The sequence below is a fragment of the Octodon degus genome, unplaced genomic scaffold, assembly GCF_000260255.1.
Source record: "Octodon degus isolate 3935 unplaced genomic scaffold, OctDeg1.0 scaffold00297, whole genome shotgun sequence".
Classification (NCBI taxonomy): Eukaryota; Metazoa; Chordata; class Mammalia; order Rodentia; family Octodontidae; genus Octodon; species Octodon degus.
The window spans coordinates 241,172-259,575 of NW_004524873.1; the positions used below are offsets into that span (position 1 = coordinate 241,172).

At 41.4% G+C, this 18,404-nt stretch overlaps 1 protein-coding gene across 1 annotated transcript in view; it reads left to right on the forward strand.

Annotated features, from left to right (window-relative positions):
- Inip (INTS3 and NABP interacting protein) overlaps positions 1–18,404 on the forward strand; it is a 30,415-nt gene that overhangs the window by 1,000 nt on the left and 11,011 nt on the right. The window contains exon 2 of the mRNA XM_023707543.1: positions 159–236. Coding sequence (XP_023563311.1) covers positions 212–236 — 25 coding nt within the window. The 5' untranslated portion in view covers positions 159–211. The remainder of the gene's footprint in view (positions 1–158; positions 237–18,404) is intronic.

An 18,404-nucleotide genomic window follows, 5' to 3' on the forward strand; every position in this document is an offset into this window, starting at 1 on the left:
CAGGGCTGGAACTTGGGACCAAGCAATTGTGCTTGCCACATAGGTGCTTATGCCTCTGAGCTATCTCCCCATCCCTGGACTAGCTGCTCTGAACTTTTAGTTTTAGTTTACATTAAAGTATGGTACATTTTAGATGTGTGTACATACCTTTTTTACAGGTGATGGTAAAGGGCTGATCAGTTGCTACTGAGCACAGTTGAAGCAAAACAAGATGTCAGCAAACTCTTCAGGACAAGGTAATACATGTTGGAATTTCTAGTATTACTAGAAACTATAGTAAATGCACTTGAATTAGAAGATACTTTTGGACTTGAATTAGAAACACTTAGTATAGGTCAGTTATGGTAGCCAGAATTTAAAAAGTGACACACTGGGGAGATAGCTTGGAGGTCTGAGTGCCTGCCTGGCAAGCCAAGGACCCATGTTCAATCCCCAGTACCACATGCTGTGCTGGCCCAGCCCTGGGCCCTCCTAGCCAGCCACTGAAACCAGACGCCATGGCGCACACCTGTAATCCCAGTGCTGAGAGGCTGAGACATGAGGATCACTATGAGCCTGAGTTATGTAGTGAGATTGTGTATCAAATAAATAAAAGATTTTAAAAAAAAAAGTGGGAAAGAAAGTGACTAACAGTGAAACCCCAGATTTGAAATCAGCCCAATAGTTTGTCAGGTATACAGTATCTTTAATGTTATTAATCCTGTATTTTCACTGGTGTTAAGCTTATTCATGTTGTAAAACTTTGACTGACGTCTGTGCTCCTTTATGGTTTTATTTGAAGTCAGAATCACTTTTACATGGTTACCAGGCAATATTCATGCCTTTGTCATCATTGTTTTAAAAAATTTGCACATACATTTCACCTGGGTTAAGCTGTCTCTTACCAAGCTAGATACGTGAGTTGCTTTTTATTCTAGAATGTTTTTAAAAGTAAAGCTTAATCTCTAGAATATTAAATCACATTTTGTTGTCTCCTATTTAAGAATGTATTTTTATGTTTAAAAACTTAAAGTAGACCTCTATTTCTTTTCTTTATGAAGTCTGAACTTGTTTGATTTTTATGCACTAGGTGTGTTGCAAAAATACAACGAATGTTTAAGTTAAGTGATTCATTATGTATTAGAATAAAAGACACATTGCCATTAATACCCCTCAGAATATTTTCCTAAAGCTTTTCTGGAAGACCTTTATGTCTTACGTGGCACTGGTGGGATTTCCTCAATGACACGGCATAATTTTTTTTTTCAGACGGCCTTGTAGTTTATACTGTTTTTGTTTTGTTTTCTTTTTGAGACAGGGTCTCACTGTGTAGGTTAGGCTGGCCTTGAGCTCATGTCTACAGTTGCTGCCTTCTCTGACACTTCAAGCTAGCAAGGCAAGACTACCTGAGCTCTTTGTGGATTAGAATGGGGGTGTATGTCAGGCAACAGCCACCAGTTCCTGGATCTCAGTGTTTAGTTTTTCTCTAGTTTAGCTCAGTCTTCAATACCTTCAAATAATGAATTTAAAAACAAAAGTTTATCCAAAATTTCTTCATGACAGGGTTAGTCAGCCCAGATGGCTATGCCAGTGCTGAAAGTTAGAAGAGTGCTGATTCTGTTTTAGTTTATTAATTGTATTTAGGAACAAACTAAAGGTTATGTAAGTTTTTTAGAAGTATAACAAATATAGGTGCGTGGGGCATGATGGCACCGAGGCAGGATTGCTGCACATTGGGTCAGCCTGCACTACACAGTAGGTTCAAGGTCAGCCAGAACTACATAGACCCTGTCTCAAAAGAACAAAACAATAAATATAGGTTAAGCATCCCTAATCCAAAAATCTGAAATTTTCACATGCCTCAAAATCTGAAGTTTTTCAATTAGCAGCATAATGCTGTAAGTGGAAAATTCCCCATTCAATCTCAAGTGATAAGTTGGAGTCAAACACAGGCACATTAACAATATTATATTTTTTTCTTTTCTTTTTTTTGGTGGGACCAGGAATTGAACTCAGGCCCTTGCACTTATCAGGGAAGCACTTATTCTACTGAGCCATCTCCCCGGCCCCTATTTCTTCTTTTTTGAGATGGGACCTTGGCTAAGTGTTCCAGACTACCCCTGAATGCACAGTCCTCCTAAGTAGCAGGAACAGATGGTACCTGAAAATATTGTATGAGATTACTCTTTGGTTACACATGTAAAGCATATATGGAACATACATGAGTTTTATGTGTAGATGTTGGTGTATCTGCAAATATTCCAAAATCTTGAAGAAGTCTGAAATACTTCTGGTCTCAATCAGGCCTTTTGTTTGGGATAATCAAGTTTCCTTGTGAAAAGCTCGATAGGGTGGCAGCTTTAACAGCTGGAACCACTCGTATTTTCTAGTCTCCTATCAAATGACCATGTATGATCTGTGTGCTCTGTGGACTCCTAACAGGTCAAAAAGTCATTGACTTTTTCACCTCTAAATTGTAAAGGTTCATATTAAAAATGTTAACGGGGCTGGTGAGATGGCTCAGTGGTCTAAAGCACCTACTTAGAACAAGCTTAGCAAAGCACAGGGACTGCGGTTCAATCCCCAGCACCACATGCCAGCCAGCCCCGCCCCCTGGTGGGCTGAGCTGGGGACACACACACACACACACACAAATAAATAAATTTTTTACAAAAGACACCGAGTCAGATACAAAAAAAAAGTTACATTTAAAAAAAAAAAATGTTAACTTGGGTTCAGCCCCTAGCACCTTTCCCACCCCCCACCCCCAAACCATCATGAACACCAAGAGAAGTCTATTTAGGAAAGAAAACCTGCTGCTAAAAATCATACAATGCAGTTAAAATGAAAGTACATTTTAGACTACCTTCTGTTCTAATAACACAAGATGTACAGTTTTCTGGCTGACTTTCCTTGTTAGCGGTTGCACTGAAAACAGCCATTTTTGACATTGCCTTTGACTGATCCACAGTCAACTGACTATGAAGGGGCGGGGGACATGGCTCAGTAGAATAAATGCTTCCCTGCAAGCGCAAGGGCCTGAGTTCAATCCCGGGTCTCCCTCCCCTGCACACCCCCCCCCCAAAAAAAAAAAAAAAGACTATGAAGCAGCCATAATCTAAAGCGAGGTGAATTTAGATTAGCCATTGGCTGTTTTGCTTTTCTGCCAACAATTTTACTGGTGTCATGGAGCTATTGCTTTTTGGACCAGCAGAGGGCAGCCACACCATATTTTATAGATGCATAGACTGAAGTTTTTAAGTTTTTGCTAGGATCTATTCTATTTTACTTCTTTTTTTTTTTTGAGAAATTTATGTAGTTCAGGCTGACCTTGAATGCCTTGTGTAGCCCAGGTTGGCCTCAAATTTATGGTGATTCTCCGGCCTCTGCCTCTCCAGTGCAGGGATTATAAGAATGTACCACATGTGGCCTGTACTTTATTTTCTAAATTAAATTATTTCTGGGATGTTTATGTGAATAGGAATCACTTAGTACGAAGACTGAATGCTAAGTGCTTTAGTTACCTTAAAATACTCTTGCTCTGTGCATTGTAATTTATTAGTGTCCCTGGTTCTGAGGGACTCCCATTGGATTCTCTAAGTCCCCTTTAAAATCTAGCCCTGTGTCATAGGATGTGGTAATTAGGACTTCCAAATTTCATAAGCCTTTGGCAGTCGCTGAATTGTTATTCTTTTATAGCATCAATGTAGTGAGGAACATTTGGTAGGTTCTCAATATTTATTTCACTGATTAAAATCTAACACTTCGAAAATTTTAATGTGTAGATGCAGATTGTGAAACTGTAATTTGGTCATGGCACCATTTCTGTGTCTTTCATTGTGTCAGTGTCTTTTACTATTAGTAAAATCAAAGTCCTATAATAATAGCTGGGTTGGTCCAACCTGATTTCAGAAAGATCTCATAAAATACATGAGTAAAGAATGTGAATTCTTAAAGGCCAGCTAAACAGCTCAGTAGATTAAAGCGCTTGCAAGCAGGCACAAGGGTTAGGGGTTCAATCCCCAGGCCTGCCATGCTGGCCCTGCCCCCGGGGCGCGCTGAGATAGGAATTGAGACTGGGTGTGGTGGTGCATGCCTGTAATCCCAGCTCTTGGGAGGCTGTAAACAGGTGGATCACTACTAAGTCAGATCTAGTAGAGACCCTGAACACCCTGTAGCTCCTTCTCTAAAATACAAAAAAAGGAAAAAAAAGAATAAGTTCTTTTATATTTGTCTCACAATACTGATAGTAACTGTAAGACCTGCAGATTAGATAGTGGAAACTGATTTGGGGCAACTCTGGCCGCTCTCAACTGTGATTTCATGTTGCTGTATAGGAGTAGATTGGCATAGCTCCTGGGAGATATTTTTTGTTTTGAGATAGGATCTCACTGTGTAGTTCAGGCTGGCCTCAAACTCACAGTGATCCTCCTGCCTCTTTTTTGAGTACCGGGATTACAGTTGTGTGGCACTATGAGCAGCACTCCTGGAAGTTGTCATTTCTTTAAAAAAATATTTACTTATCTGTTTGTACAGCATCTCATTACAGCTTGGACTGTAGTGATCCTCCTGTCTCAGCCTCCCCAGCACTGGGATTTATTTATTTATTTATTTATTTATTTATTTGGTACCAGGTCTCACTATGGACTCATAGTGATCCTCCTGTCTCAGCCCAGGCATTACAGGTGTGCTCCACCATGCTCTATTTTGGGGCCAGCACTGCATATGGTGCCAGGGATGGAACCTGGGTCTTCGTCCTTGCCAGACAGATACTTAGACCACTTTGGCCTCAGACTCAATTCTATTTTAAACCATGTATGGTCCACAGGAGAGCAGATTTACCCTTCAGGTTTCTATTAAGGCATGCTACGTCTCAATAAAACATAGCTAGATGTGTCTCTAAAACCTCTTAAAATTTTTAGTTGGTCATGGTGATGCAAGCCTATGGTCTCAGCACTTTGGGAGGCTGAGGTAGGATGCTCCTCTGAGCTATCTAGTGATTTAGAAAGATTCTGTCTCAAAATAAAAGTGGGTTAGGGGGCCAGGGAGATGGCTCGGTAGAGTAAGTGCCTGCCTGGCAAGAACAAGATCCTGAGTTCAATCCCTGGTACTGGGGAGGGAAAAAAAAAGTAGGTTATGGATATAGTTTAGTGGAAAGGCCTTAGGTCCAAGCCTTAGTACTGCCAGTAAGTTAAACAAAATCTTATATTTATACCTTGTTAAAGATGAGAGTGTGAATACAAAAACATAATTTGGAATAGGTTATTAAAATGTAGATTTCTTTTTATTTGATTTTAATTGCTAAGGCAACTAAATTAGATTTGTGATAACTCGGTTGCTTTATTGGCTCTTATTGAGATCAAGAATGAAACTGGGTCAGTGCAGAATGTGATGCAGAGTAATTTGTGTAGTTACAGAAGCCCATGTCATCCCCAGATCCATTCACTCTGGCCAGGGAGGTCTTTAGTTTGTAATTAGTTAACTAATAACAGCAACAATATTTATTATGTTTTACATCTCCTTTTTTTCTCTCTCATGTATTTGGTATGGAGTCTCACTACACAGTTTGGACTCATAATAATCTTCCTGTTTTCAGCCTTCCCAGTGCTGGGATTACAGGCATGCACCACCACGCCCCTGTCTCTGTGGCTGGCTCAGTGTGCCCAGGGGCAGGGCCAGTATGGCATGTGGTACCAGGGTTCAAACCCTGGTCCCTGTGCTTGCCTAAGCAGGTGCTTAGGCCACAGCTATCTTGCCATCCCTTTGCAGCCATTTTTAAATTTTTATTTTAAGACATGTTCTCTCTGTGTCTAAACTGCTTAGGTTAGGCTTGAACTTTGTGTCCCTCTGCCTCTGCCTCTGTATTCATTGGATGACAGGTATGTGCCACTAAACCAGCTCTCAGGTCTTTGTTCATTCTGTTTCCCCATATTTCCCTTCAGTTATGTTATTAAAACATTCTAATTAGCATGTAAGGAAAAATTGGAAGCTTTAGACTAGGACTAAAGATCTCTTTTTGTACCCCTTCCACATCTGTTGTTAAGTAGAAAATCTTTAAAATTGAAAAGGGCATGTGAGGGCTGGTGAGATGGCTCAGTGGTCTAAAGCACCTACTTAGAACAAGCTTAGCGAAGCCCGAAGCCCAGGGACCACGGTTCAATCCCCCAGCACCACATGCCAGCCCGCCCCCTGGTGGGCTGAGCTGGCCACACACACACACACACACACACAATAAATAAATAAAATTTAAAAAAGAAAGAAAAGGGCATGTGAGTTGTGAGTTTCTATGTAAGAGGAAAAGAAAAATGGTTGAGGAAGGAAGGCTGACTTAAGCAGAACATGTTTCATCATCATGCAATCAGTCTCAAGAAGAAAAACCTAGAAGGATAGAAAAAGTGGCAGTAGCTTTAAAGATAAAAGTTCTTAGGATCAGGTAAGGAAAAAAACATGAGATCAGGGAGTTTCGCCTAAGCAGGACATTAGGGCTTATTCCTTTTCTTTGTTATATATTTTCAATAAACTCCAGTAGGTGGCTAAGGGATAATTATTTTTTTAATTTTGTAGAACGTAGGAGTGGTCACCATTAACTACATACAGGAAAGGGCAAGGAAGTGGGTTCTCTTCTGTAGACTCCATGAATCTGTAAGCTAGTAGGCTGGTATTTTAAGTTACTAAGTTTGTGGTGTTTTTGTAGGATCTAGCCAAGCCAAAAATTCAGGAGCTATTCACCAAGGTTTCTTTCTTTCTTTTTTTTTTTTATGTGTGTGTGTGTGTGTGTGTGTGTGTGTGGCCAGCTCAGCCCACCAGGGGGCGGGGCTGGCTGGCATGTGGGGCTGGGGGATTGAACCGTGGTCCCTGTGCTTTGCTAAGCTTGTTCTAAGTAGGTGCTTTAGACCACTGAGCCATCTCATGAGCCCCATGGTTTCTTTCTTATTTGCCTCATATTCAGTCCATTACAGTCCTATTGGCTTGACTTACTAAGCAGATCTGGATCTGTTCATGTCTATCTTTGCACGGCCATTAATAACTTGTGTTGTTTCTAGCCTGTTCTACTTTAATGATCTCCTGAGTATCTTATCTAACTTCTACATTGCAACTAGAGGGATCCTTTTAAAAGAAAAGATGATTTTGTCCCCTGTCCCTAATTGACCCAGTTAACTAAGTCATCCTTCAGATTTCAGTTCAAGTGTCACATCTTTTGGAAACTTTGATACTGCTTCCCCTATGCCCAGTCTAGGGCAAGTTTGTTCAACACTTACTCCTGCAGTAATGAGTGTAATGAATGCTCATAGGTTGGTATCTGTTTTATGCTACTCACACTAGATTTTCATTACATATTCAATTGTGTGATTGATCTGTTTGTAGTAAACTGAAGATTTTTGGTTTATAATTATATCCTTAGAATTTAATGCTTGTATATGATGGATACACAATAAATACATGTTGAATCAATAAATATCTTAAGGGGGGCCAGGGAGGTAGCTTAGTAGAATAAACGCTTCCCTGGCAAGCACAAGGGCCTGAGTTCAATACCCAGTTCTGCCAAAACAATTTTTAAAAAATAAAAATAAATAAAGATCTTAAAATATGTTGAAGTAATAGTGGCAAGAAACTGACTGGAAATGTGGGGAGGGGGTTGTTTGTTTTTGGTTTTGAGACAGGGTCTCACTATGTAGTTCAGGCTGGCCTAGGACTAATGGGGATCCTCCTACCTCAGCCTCCCAAGTACTGGGATTATAGGTGTGCATTACCATGCCTGGCTATGAGATACTACATTAGCCATCTTTAACACTCTCATACTTTTTGTTTTGTTTGTTTTTGAGACAAGGTCTCTGTAGTGCAGGCTGGCTTTGAACTCACTTGTGTAGCCCAGGCTGGCCTCAACACAGGGTAATCCTCCTACCTCACCCTCCTGAATGCTGGCATTACAGGCATGCCCCACCATGCCCATTCTACTTCTAAGAATGAAAACTGGCACAGTAAATTTTAGCAAGAGACCATAAGTATTTTTTTTTTTAAACTCGTGAGCATAACATTCAGCTAAAAATTCTATATGTATTGATACTCTAGTTAGACAGTTGTGAATCCTTATGGTAAGAGAATCTTACTATAGAAAGTTACACTTTACATAACAAGCAAGATTAATCTATGTTTTAAATTATTTGAAATAATGATTATTAGTATATACGTGCTGTTCGGTTTTTTTTTTCTCTTTTTTTTTAAACTTGGAATTGAACTCTTGACCTTGCAATTGCCAGGCAGGCGTTGCACTGCTGAGCTATATCCCTGGCCCTTTTTTTGTCTCTTGAGACAGGGTCTTACTGTGTAGCCAGGCTGGCCTTACACTCCTGGCGGTCCTCCTGTCTCAGCCTCCCAAGTGCTGGGATTACACACATGCACCACCATGTCTCACTCCCTTTCCTTCTGAAGTAGGTTGTGTGGCTGTTGGCTACCTAGACGTGTGTGTGTGTTTGTGTGTGTGTGTGTGTGTGTGTGTGTGTGTGTGTACGCATGCATGTGTGTGTGCTACCCTCCTGATTTGACTGGCCTGTTCTTGGCACATGATTTGCTTTATTCTGGGACCATTTAGCTTAGTCACAATGCCCTGCTCGTACCCTTCCCCCATGTACTAGAGCAACATCGCATGGCTGGACTTCATATACAATTATTTGCTAAGTAAGAGAATCAAACCCTTGTTAACACGAGGCATCAGATGTCCTATTATGTACCCTTCCTTACAGGTCTCTTTCTGTGTACTTAACTTTCCCTTTTCTGTCTCATGAATTCATAGCTTGTCAAAGACTCATTCCATTTTGCTCTAATTATTCTCTTTTTAATGATCACTTTATGAAAGTCTAGCTTCTTAGTCTTTATAGCACAACCCTTCTTGCTTCTGACAACAAGCTGTTCCAGGCTCATTTTTTCTCTCCCTTCTTCCTTTATCCCTTCCTTCGTTCCTCTCTTCTTTTCTTTGACTGTGTTTTTGAGATAGGGCCTTAGTACATAGCGCAAACAGGTCTTGTGATTCTCCTGCCTCAGTTTCCTGAGTGCTGGGTTTCCAGGTATATGCCAAACACACCCAGCTCATCTAGATTTTTTTCCTGCCCTAAGACATATTTCACCCATGTCCCTAAAACTGATTCTCGTTTAACAGAGAAAGTATTGGAGGCCCAAATCTGTTCCATATGGAGTTGATATAAGGAAGAAGACATTATTGCTGGCCATTATAGTGACAGAATGAGAAACTGTGTATCTTTTAATAGTATATGTTAAAATGATAGTCCAATTTAACTTTAGCATCACAGAATCATTTCATATCTTATATTTTTCTTACGAAGTTTCATTGACCACTAATACTGTTATATTGACATGTTTCACAGGTGGGGTGTATAGAGATTGAGGAGCCGGGGAGATGGCTCAGTGGAATAAGCGCTTCCCTGGCAAGCACGAGGGCCTGAGTTCAATCCCAAGTTGCACACACACACACAAAAAAAAAAGGTATAGAGGTTGAGCCCAGAGCCTTGTACATGTTAGCCAAGCAGGCTTAATTGTTAAGCTATGTTTTCTTTTTTTTTTTGTCTTATGAGAAAGGGCCTTGCTAATTTGACCAAGTTGCTCTTGAACATGAATTCTCCCAGTTCACCTTCCTAATTACCTGGGATTACAGGCATACACCATTACACCTGGTGACATATATTTCTGTATGAAATTCTTGGAAAATTTCTTGATAAAATGAGAGAGGGTAGAGAATGTTACTCAACGCTCTCCTTTGCCAAGGGGAAGGAGAGCAAGAGATGGAGAAGAAGGGAACAGGAATTAATTGTTCTGTACATGCACTGACTCCCCACAACGAATGTAATTATTATGTAGTGTCATCATGTACTAATAACTTTTGGGGGGCGGGGTCTTTTTCAGACAGGGTCTCGCTGTACAGTTCAGGCTGGCTGTGAGCTCACTTTGTAGCCCAGGCTGCTCTTGAGCTTGCAGTGCTCCTCCTCCCCCAGCCTCTTGAGTGCTGGGATCACAGGCGTGTACCACTATGCCCAGCCTGTATCAAACTGTTAATGTTTATAAAGTCAGAATTATGAAAATGACTTCGAATTCATAGTGCTGTTTTTAAATAATGTGGTTTGATTTGGTTCTGCAGTTGAACCCAGAGTATCACACATGGTAGAAATATGTTCAGTTGCTGAGCTATACTTCTAACTTTAACTAGATTTTTTTTTTTTAATCTTTATAGCTGGATATGGTGGTGCATGACTATAATTTCAGGATTTGGGAGGGTGAGCAGGAGAAATCCTGCATTGTTTGAGACCAGCCTGGGTACATAGTGAGGTCAAGTCCAGCCTGAATTACATAGGGACACCCTGTCTTAAAAAATACTACTCATACTATTATTATTATTTTGGGGGTTTTTCTTTTTTCTTTCTTTTTTTTTTTTTTGGTTTTTTTAAATGAATTTATGACAGGGTCTACAGAGTGTACAGGGTCTCACTACATAGATTGTAGTGATTCTCCTGTTTTCAGCCTCCCAAGCTCTGGGATTACAGGCAGGTGCCACCAAGCCCAGTCCCAATTGCATCTCAGCATGCCCTGGTGGCAGGGCCAGCATGACTCATACAAACTTTTTGTTTTTCCTCTTTTTGCCAGTTCATTCATTCTTTTTTTTTTTTTTTTTGGCAGAACCGGTGATTGAACTCAGGCCCTTGAGCTTGCCTGGCAAGCACTTATTCTACTGAGCTATCTCCCTGGCCCCTACCAGTTCATTCTTGTGTACTTTGAAAACAAATTATTTTTAAGTGAGATTATGATTTTCAATATTGCTGAATAGCTTGTAGATAGTTAAAATAATTTATAGCAGTACTTTATTATATCAGATGTTTGTCTTGGGCTTTTATTTAGCTAATGAAAGAATATATTGGACATTTTTGGGTTTTAGTTGAAATTTTACATAGCTTGTTGGTTTTTGCTATTTCTATGAAGTAGGTTTTTTGTTTTGTTTTGTTTTGTTGTTTTTTTTTTAGGTTGAGAGCAGAATATTTATTGGGGAAATAAAGCTTCTGTTCAAGACAGGGACAGAAGGGAGGCCCAAGTGGCCTTCTCCTATTAAGCATTATTTTAATAAATATTACAATGCCAACCTACTAAAAGTAATTAATGAAGGGCCAGTCAAATAGCTCAGTGGATTAAAGTGCTTGCAAGCAGGCACAGGGGCCAAGGGTTCAATCCCCAGGCCTGCTGTGTTGGCCCAGCCCCCAAAGGCATGCTGAGCCAGCAATTGAGATTGGGCGTGGTGGCACACACTCCTGTAATCCCAGCTGTTGGGAGACTGTAAACAGAATCACTATAAGTCCGATCTAGTAGTGAGACCCTGAATACTCTGTAGACCCTTTGGGGCCGGGGAAATGGCTCAGTGGAATAAGTGCTTCCTGGCAAGCTCAAGGGCCTGAGTTCAATCCCCAGTTCTGGAAAAAAAAAAAGTAATGTAAGTATATATACATTGAAGGACATTGTAAAGCTTATATTTCTTTCTTTTTTTTAATGTGTTTAGTACAGGGTCTCACTACACAGATTGGACTCGTAGTGATCCTCCTGTTTTCAGCCTCCCAAGTACTGGGATTATAGGCACACGCCACCATGCCTAGTCTCAATCGCCTTCTCATCTTAGTGCGACCTGGGAACCGGGCTGGCACGGCACACTGGGGATTGAACCCCAGTCCCTGCATCTCCCTAAGCAGGCACTTTAATCTGTTGAGCTATCTGTTTGGCCCATAAAACTTGTATTTACATCGGTGTTATTAATCAGATCATTCCCCGTATAGTACTAGGGATTGCACTCAGGGCCTTTACACCAAGATACACTCTTAGCTTATTTTATATTTTGAGAGAAGGTTTTACTAATTTAATTTGTTTAGTTGTCTAGGCTGAGTTTCAGCTTGAACTTGTGATTCTCCTGTATCAGCCTCCTCACATCTTTCTGTAGTTGTTTTGGTGCTCTTTCCATTATTGGTTGCATTTCATATAATTTCTATGTGTATAGAAGTATTTTAGTTTGATGATTCTGGTACCTAGCTAGCTGTAATAGGAAGAAAATGAGAAAATCAAAAATGTTGAAGATGATCACAAAAATCCCAGGAGAAATTTAAGAAGTCAAGTGGTAAAGAGCCTTTGTGTTCATAAAAAAGGAGGTCAGTGTGCAGAAGTTTTCTGCAAGATTGTAAATGCACCTGTGAACAAGTAAATACCTGAAGTTAAAGTGTGGTAGAGCCTGTTGTGTGAAGTCACTGATTCATCCCTAAACGTGCCTATTAGAGCTCACACTGGACATAACCCATTTATATAATCCCAGTACTCAGAAGGCTAAGGCAGGAGGAAGGAGGATCACAGTGAGAACAAGGCCAGCCCGGCCTCTATAGTGAGCTCAAGGCTGGCCTAGGCTACATAGTAAGACACTATTTCAAAAAACAAAACAAGGGGCTGGAGAGATGGCTCAGTGGTCTAAAGCACCTACTTGAAACAAGCTTGGCAAAGCACAGGGACCGCGGTTCGATCCCCAGCACCACATGCCAGCCAGACCCGCCCCCTGGTGGGCTGAGCTGGCCACACACACACACAATAAAAAATAAATGTAATAAATAAAAATAAATAAGTATTTAAAAAAAATGAATGAACTCTGATAAAAAAAAAAAAAAAAACCACACCACCAATAACAGAAACAACAGAAAAACAAAGAAAGAAAAATAAGGAATGTAAGAAAGTCTCTAGTTATCACCAATACTTTCTGAAACATTAAAGGACCTGTCTGAGAGACCTGTCTGTTTCAACTATGTTGGAAAGTTTCTAGTTGTTCTGGTTCCTTATGAAGGCGTAAACAATGCACACCGGAGAGAAATCCTGTGAATCTAAGCATTGTGATAAAGTCTTCACTTATTCTAGTTCTCTTCATGTCAAGGGATCCACACTGTGTAGAAATCCTATTTTAGCAATATGGAAAATTTTCAGTTCTAGTTCCTTTAGAGGACAGACAAGAACTCATAGTGGAGAGAGACCCTATGAATGTAGGCAGTGTAGGAAACCCTTACTAATTATACAATTCCTTTCAAGTCAATGAAAGAAGTCATGATGGAGAGAAACCATTTGTATGTAAGCAACATAGTAGAGCTTTTAGTAGTGTAGATAATGACGTGGATAAACTCCCAACACAGGGAAACTTTGTAATTTAAACAGTGTGGTTTTTAGCCTTTCTTCACATTGAAAGGTTTCACAAGAAGAGAATTCCTAAAGGTAGAATGTAAGACTGCTTCACTATCATGACTTTACTTGCAAACATGCAAATGCAAAGTAGAAAGAACTTTTTCTTTTTTTCCTTTTGGCGGAACCGGGGATTGAACTCAGACCCCTGCACTTGCTGGGGAAGTGCTTATTCTACTGAGTCATCTCCCCGGCCCCAAAACAAACTTGAATTAATGTGAAGTATGGCAACACCTCTGCAGTCATCTCCTTTAGTTCAAAAAGGGATGCATGATGGTGGGAACTGAATAAATGTGCGAAAGTGTTCAGTTGGCACAAATGTAAGAATCCATACTGGATCAAAACCTTTTTTTTTCTTTCATTATCTTTTATTTATTTGGTACAGGGTCTCTGCTATATAGTTCGGACTCTTAGTGATCCTCCTATCTTAGCCTCCCCAGCACTGGGATCACAGGCATGTGCCACCATGTCCAGTTTTGGGGCCTGTATGGCATGTGGTACTGGGATCAAACCCAGGCCCTTGTGCTTGCCAGGCAGGCACTTAGACCTTTGAGCCATCTCCCCAGCTTCAAAACCTTGTAAATGTGAAAAATAATAGCAAAGTTGTCGGGGTGATACAGCTCACCAGACTAAGCACCAGCTTAGGCAAGCACAATGATTGGGGTTTGATCCCTGGTACCACATGCTGTGCAGCCCTAAAACTGGACATGGTGGCGCATGCCTGTAATCCCATCGCTGGGAAGGCTGAAAACTGGAGGATCACTAAGAGTCCAAGCTATGTAGTGAGACCCTGTGCCAAATACATAAGCAAAAAAGAATGAATGTAGTCAAGGGGCTGGGGAGATAGTTTAGCAGTCTAAATGCCTGCCTGGCAAGCACAAAAACCTGGGTTTGAGTCCCTAGTACCACATGTGCTGCAGGTCCTGGGGTCCCAGGAGCACCATGCCAGCCAGCCAGCTCCAAAGCCCAGGCACACCATGTTGTGTAGTGAGACCCTGTACCAAATGAATAAATGAATGAGTAAATGAATGAATGAATGATTTAAAAAAAAATTTTTTTTAAATAAATTTGTCAGTTGAAGCAAGTAGTTTCAAATTCCCATGAAAATTCCTTATATAGTGGAATATAATAGATGCAATAAATAAAATGAAGAGCTTAATGTAGTTTATGTAGAATGGTCCAGAAAATAATATAACCTAAAAGAAATGTCCCAAGAGTTCTAAGTATATACTGTTTGTCAGTGGCTCATACATACATGCACACTCCACTTTTCTTTTTTCAGACTGGGGGGGCGGGGTGTGAGCCTGATGGGGGATCTCCTCATGTTGCCCAGGCTGGTCTTAGGTAGTCCTCCTGTCTCAGCCTTCTAGTAGATGGGTCTGCAGATGCACACTGCTGTGTCCTGGTACAACTGACATTTCCAATGGAATTTTAAATTTTTATGTGTGTGTTTAACAGTCTTTAAATTTACTGAGACAATCTGTGCCAGTCTCCCATCACAATCACAGACTGAATCAAGTTGATGTGTAAAGCATTTTTCCATTGCCCTCTATAGTCATTGTTGTCACATGCTTATCACTAATGTGTTTTTTCCTCATGGAAATTTTATTTTTCATGTTGTTCTTTTCTTTCTTTCTTTCTTTTTTTTTTTTTGTATTTAGGACGGGGTCAACAGGGTCTCACTATGAAGATCGGACTCGTAATGATTCTCCTATTTTCAGCCTCCCACGTGCTGGGATTATAGGTGCACGCTACCATGCCAGTCTCAGTCATCGTCTCAGTGCACACCACGGGTTGGGCTGGCACACCAGGGATTGAACCTGGCCACTGCGCTCTGCCTAAGTAGGCACTTTAGTCTGCTGAGCTATCAAGCCGGCCCTTTTAACCTTTGCTTTTGAATGTCATTAGTCCTTCCTTCATGCCAGAAGATAAACCATGCTGCCCTGAGTGCCCTCTTGTCTGAGGTCACCAGGAATGTGCCTTTTGTCCTGTAGGATCAAATGAAGTATAATAATAAAATTACCAACAAACCGTAACTGACTGTGTAGTGCATCAGTCAGTGGATACTCCATAGAATTTCTGAGTGGGTTGGTGTTCTATTTTAGGGGAATGAGCTACTACACAGTGTAGTGAGGTGTCTCTTTCTTAAATGCACTAAGGGATGAACACAATTCTATCTTTGGTAGTCATAACCACACCAGGTTCACTTTGCAACTTAAACCTCATCCTAAAATTTAAAAAAATAATAAAGGCTGGGGATACAGTTTAGTGTGAAGGCCAGGGGTTCAACCCTCACACTGGTTAGAAAAAGAGGAGGGAATAACCTTTTTTAGAATATGGCTGAGAATTATAGTCTAGTGTTTTGTTTTGTTTTGTTTTTCATGTATTTGGTGCAGGTTCTCACTACGCAGTTCAAACTCTTGCCAGCCCAATCTAGTGGGTTTTAAGAAGACATAAATGGTCAGGGGTTTTGTGTTGATTAAAAGTGACTGTGGGTCTTTGCTGTATTTGGTGTTTTTGGCAGACACCCTTCCAGGTATGACCGTCTCCTGTCACTTGGAACTAGGGTGTGCTCAGGAAGGATTTATGTGTAAATATTCCTCTCTGACACTAGTGTGCAGTTATCTATTTAAAAATAGGCTTTAGGGGGAAGCTAATCTTTAAGAGACAGAACATGCGGGAGGAAAGAGAATCTTCCTGAGAATTGGGTGTCCGTGGAAAGTGGGGCTTTGTGTGCTTTCAGTAATAGTTCTTACCCGGGAGGCCAAAATAACAGAGAAAGCCTAATTAATGCAAAGTGCCAGTCACATTAATGAGAAGAGGGATATTTTGCTAATTTTTGTGATTCAGAATGTGTTCTGATTACCAGTTTAGGACACATTTATAGGACGACGTCTTGATTCAACCTAGTCACTGAAGAGCATTCTTAGCTTTTGGAGGTATAGTATGTGACAGACTTGCTTGGCCTTGCTGTGTGGGTGTGAGGCTGACTCTAGTCTTCTTAACATAGTTTTGCCTTTATTATACAAATAAATAAGTGTTTCCTGCAGTGTTCTCCATAAATGCAAATGTCCTTCAGCCTGTCATGGAGCTACATTCTCATAAACCCTTGTTACATTGAAACTGCTTAATACAGCTGACCAACAAAACCAAGCCTACATCTGAGCTGCACCTTCAGTGTACTGGGATCACTTTCATTAGTTTGTTTTCTTTTTCTTTCTTTCTTCTTTTTAACGTATTTAGTGCAGGGTCTACAGGGTCTCACTACACAGATTGGACTCGTAGTGATCCTGTTTTTCAGCCACCAAGTGCTGGGATTACAGGAGTGTGCCTTCACACCCAGTCTCAATCACCCTTTCAGGGGGCCCTAGGGGTGGGGCCAGCACAGCAGGCTGGGGATAGAACTTCCAACCCCTGCATTTGCCTAAATAGGCTCTTTAATCCACTGAGCTATCTGGCCAGCCCTCATAGTTTCTTGCTGGGCATAGTAACCTGTCTAACACAATGCCTATTTTATAATAGCATTGGGTGTCTCACATATCTCATGGAATATAGTATGCTGTCTAGCCTTTTTATACCCCTAAACAAGAGGCTGATCTGTCTTGTAAAAATGCAGTAAGATGCCATTTTAGTTCAGTGATCAGGATTTCTCTGCTTCAACTTAAGCATGGAGGTTATGCCCTGACCAAAGTGTTCCCTGAATGTGTTGGTTCACAGTTACTTTGTTCTCCATCTGTGACACTTGTTAGAATCCCTTTTCTGTCAGAACAGTCATTCAGGACAAGTTGGATTTGTGCTTGTGGGCCTCAGTCACTCCTGTTTGGCTCAGGATAGCTGTTTTCTAAGGGTCATTATTTGGTATTTGCAGGGGCAAACAATTTATTTTTGTTTTTGGAGGAACCGGGGATTGAACTCAGGCCCTTGAGCTTGCCAGGCAAGCACTTATTCTACTGAGCCATCTCCCTGGACCCGGGGCAGACAATTTAGCTGAATGATTTCTGTGTCTAGGACACTGTAGAAGGTAATGATTGGGTGGCTGTGTGACTTCTGCTACCTTATCATAAAAGGCGAGAGGACAGGGCTTAAATAGCTGATGTTCTGATCAAAAAGGAGGCAGATGGTAAAGATGGGAAAACTGTTAGCCTAGCATGTAAGGAATCAAAGCAGATTATCAAGAGTGTGTCAGAGTAACCCGGACAGGAGGAGCCATGTGCTGCTCATCACACAGTGGGAGAGTGACCTTGAAGGTACCTTGAGATCTTGAGTTGTCCCTGCCATCAGGGTATTGCTTACTTAGATGATATGTGGCCTGGTATGCATGGTCTGCCCCCAAGATTTCCCTTTCTTCCAGTACATGGTGCTGCCAAGATCTCTAAGTTTCCTGAAGCTTAGAATTCCAAGTATCATAGCGTGTCCAGAGTCAAACCTGAAGACTGAAGCAGAGACAGTCACCTCTGCCAGGGCTAGGTCTCCTCTCTTCAGTAATCTTTAGATCCTAGGTCTGTTATTCAGGAAAATGGATCATCCCACCCTTTCTGAGTTCCATTCCCACTTTCCTCCACAAGGTATAAACATGTGGGGCAGGTGCTTGCATGTGTCATCCCCAGGGTTTCCTGGGAGCACGCCGCTGACATGAGTGTCCCAGTTCTCGTTCTTTGGTCCTGCAGCACCTGGGGCTGCACAAGGTAGGGCTCTTTCACAGCGTCTCAGTAATTTGTTTAGTTATGTCCTCTCTGTGGCTAGAGGCTGGTCTCTCACTCTGACTCAGTCCACTCCTGCCAAAGTTAGAATTAGTATTGCTGATTCTCCTGTGTGATTCTGGTCACCAGATGCAGGTTGCAGGCCATGAACTGCGTGCTCAGGACGCTGCTAGAAGAGCTGTGGGGGTGAGAAGGGTGTCACCATGCACCAAGTTGTCCATGGAGGCAGAGGCCATAAGGCCACTGTCAGGGCTGAAGGTGAGGCTGGTGATACTATCCCTGTGGCCTCTCAGCTCTTTTTTTTTTTTTTTTCCCCAGAACCGGGGATTGAGGGCTGGTAAGATGGCTCAGTGGTCTAAAGCACCTACTTAGAACAAGCTTTAGCAAAGCACAGGGACCGCAGTTCAATCCCCCAGCACCACATGCCAGCCAGCCCCGCCCCCTGGTGGGCTGAGCTGGCCACACACACACACA